The 2,916-nt window shown below is 41.2% G+C and overlaps 1 protein-coding gene across 2 annotated transcripts in view; it reads right to left on the reverse strand.

Annotated features, from left to right (window-relative positions):
• Positions 1-989: 989 nt before the first annotated feature.
• klf3 (Kruppel-like factor 3 (basic)) overlaps positions 990-2,916 on the reverse strand; it is a 12,614-nt gene continuing 10,687 nt past the window's right edge. For both annotated transcript variants that reach the window (XM_034858934.1, XM_034858943.1), the window contains exons 5-6: positions 1,585-1,751; positions 990-1,471 (exon numbers count right to left, since the gene is read on the reverse strand). In XM_034858934.1, the coding sequence (XP_034714825.1) occupies positions 1,290-1,471; positions 1,585-1,751 (349 nt within the window). In that variant the 3' untranslated portion in view covers positions 990-1,289. The remainder of the gene's footprint in view (positions 1,472-1,584; positions 1,752-2,916) is intronic.

Here is a 2,916-nt window from a genome sequence, read left to right on the forward strand (position 1 = left end):
GCTATAAACAAACAAACAGAAAGTTGTATATCTTATGACCTTCTATTATGAAAACTGTTGAATTAAATGTTATTTTCTTTAAAATTACATATCCTGTGTGGTGGGCTGGAATAAACTCATCTGCTTCTGAACAACAAATAATTTTCCCTGCTTCACACTTTGTATTTCTTTTTCATATAAACGTGTCATACAATAAAAAAGGCTACCATTGTGTCACATCACAAACCAAACAATAGTTCATATGGATACATAAACATGATATAAGACATTTAATTGCTTCTACCCTTAAACTAACCAAGTGGTGTTTTTTCCTTACTAACACAATAATGCCCCTGCAGCAACTTTCACATTTGTGAATGAAAACATAAAAAAACACTTCACTCCAACAATGAACAAGACCCAGAGACCCAACCTCTTCTTTCCAACCCAAATACCAAAAGCACACCAGACTGAGTTGGCTTTTATTAAGTGCATGTTTTCTTGCTGTCTGTGCCGTTAAACATGTGCATGTATGTACAAGAAAAGGCAAGCAATAGCTACCTGGTTTTTTATCACTTCATGATGCAAGCTTGTAGAGGCAGATGAGGTGTGTGGTGTTTTTTTAATGTGGCGGTCCATCAAGGAGCAATTAGCATTAGCGTTATGTCTCAGGTAGCTGCGCTGGTGAAAGAAAGCTAGTATGTATGACACGATGCACATTATGTGTGATATGATACATTCTGGAAAGTTTCACATTATATTGGCCTAGCTAGCAAATAACGTGTGTGTGTGTGTGTGTGTGTGGGTGTGTGTATGTGTGTTAATGTGTTTGTATAATTCACAACTTTAACTTGAATGAATGCAGAGAAATGAGAGCTGATGTTGCTAAATGAAGCTTGAGCACGCTGCATGTGGCTAAACAGAGCTGGTGTCAATGCGGTTTGGTTCTTCAGCCACAAGAGGGCACTGCTCTCAGGCCAGCTGAGATGCTGCCATCTCTTTAAAAAAACAAGCGTCTGGACCTTCAGCTGGTCAGAGGTCTAGTACAACATCATGTCAAAATGAGCTGATGATAAAATTTCAAACAGGAAGGTGTGAGGGTTAGATGACAAGTAGGCTGATACCAGCTCACTTTCAAGCTAAAGTGAAGAAAGAGTCTAAACTTGCACCCTGAGGAACATTTCCCCATTCCACGATGGAGTCCAACATTTAAGGCAAACTCTTTAAAATCCCCCATTAGGTCTTAGTGGTACAGTCCAACGTTGAAACCACCACCAAGTTTCTTTTAAGCTGCCTGGTTTCAGAGGGTTTCATACCAGGAGGTGGCGTTTCTTGTGCAAAGCCAGGTGGTCGGACCGGGAGAAGCTGCGTTCACAGTCGGGGCACTGGAACGGTTTGACTCCTGTGTGCTTGCGGAAGTGTCTCGTCAGCTCATCTGAACGGGCAAACTTCCATGTGCAGCCTTCCCACATGCACTTGTAGGGTTTCTCACCTGCACATGGGGAGAGCAAAAAAAGAAGATGATCATTGAAAAGGCTTGAAAAAGATGATACAAATGTTTACATGATGTAAAAGTACAGCTTGTGTGGGAATCTAGATTCTTACCGGTGTGTGTCCTGCGGTGTGCTTTGAGGTGGGAGCTCTTGGTATACACTTTGTTGCAGCCATTGAAGTCGCAGCGGTGAATTCGCCGCTTTTTCAGTGTGTCGGGAGACTCGGCAGGGAGAGGATGCTTTGCGCCCGAATGAACTATTACTGATGGGTTGTTACACCTACGAGAGACACAGAGTGAAGAGTATTTAGGTGTGGCAGTAGCTCAATCCGTAGGGAGTTGGGTTAAGACCTGGAGGGTTGCGGTTCAAGTCACAGTATAGCTACTGAGCATGTGTGTGTGTAATTAAGGCCTGTGTGTAATCACAACAGAAAGTGAATTTCCCCTTGTGGGACTAATAAAGGATACATTAATCTTAATTTGTTAGGGTTCCTTGCTTCAACTGTTTTCATCTGATTTGACCAGGAGAGGGTGTTGGTGCCATGTAACAGCCACTTCCTTGATGATGTTGAAATCTAATGTAATGCAAGTTTAATTTGGTTGCAGTGACTCTCCAATGCACTAACAACTACTACCAGTCAGGAAGTTAAAAAACACCTCCCGCCTTTTTACAGTTTTCCTACACCTTTGCTTAGTCCTGTCAACTCTTACATGTTTTGATTTAACCATTTAATGATTCTTTCCATGGAATTTGATGCAAACGCTTACATACAGCTAAAAATAGGAAATCATTTTATACCAAACTTCAACAAGCCCAAATATGAAGTTTCTAATACCCTGCACCAGGATGTGTGTTTTGTGAAGGCTTTACCACGCACTAGTACAATGTAACAATCAAACAATAAAAGAATACAAACGAATAGAGGGGACTATAGTAGAAAAGTGACTTTTTCAAGTGTTTTACAGTCAAAAAAGAAAACAAGTTGTCTTTCCACCCTATCAATTAAAGTGTGTGTGTGTGTGTGTGCGTATGTGTAAGTGGCAGTTGAGAGCAGGTGTCGAGTGTTGAAATATGAATCCCTCACAGATCAGTTCTGCGTAAAGGAATGTGCAGAAAATCCCCGCAACACACACACACACACACACACACACACACACACACATACATACACACACACAAAGACTAACCTATCATTATTACTTATTATACACATTGCGCAAACTTGGACATTCTACATATACAAACTGTACATTGATGTTGTTCATGTGTTGTTTTGAGAGCAGAGGTGATGACAGATAAAGACACACACATTTTTTTTCCCTGAAGAGTACACAACAGCCTGTGTTGGCAACCACCCTAAAATCTATAGTAAAGGACTCCACACACACACACACACACACACACACACACACACACACACACACACACACACACACACACACAC

Source organism: Etheostoma cragini, chromosome 2 (assembly GCF_013103735.1).
Source record: "Etheostoma cragini isolate CJK2018 chromosome 2, CSU_Ecrag_1.0, whole genome shotgun sequence".
In the NCBI taxonomy this organism is placed as follows: Eukaryota; Metazoa; Chordata; class Actinopteri; order Perciformes; family Percidae; genus Etheostoma; species Etheostoma cragini.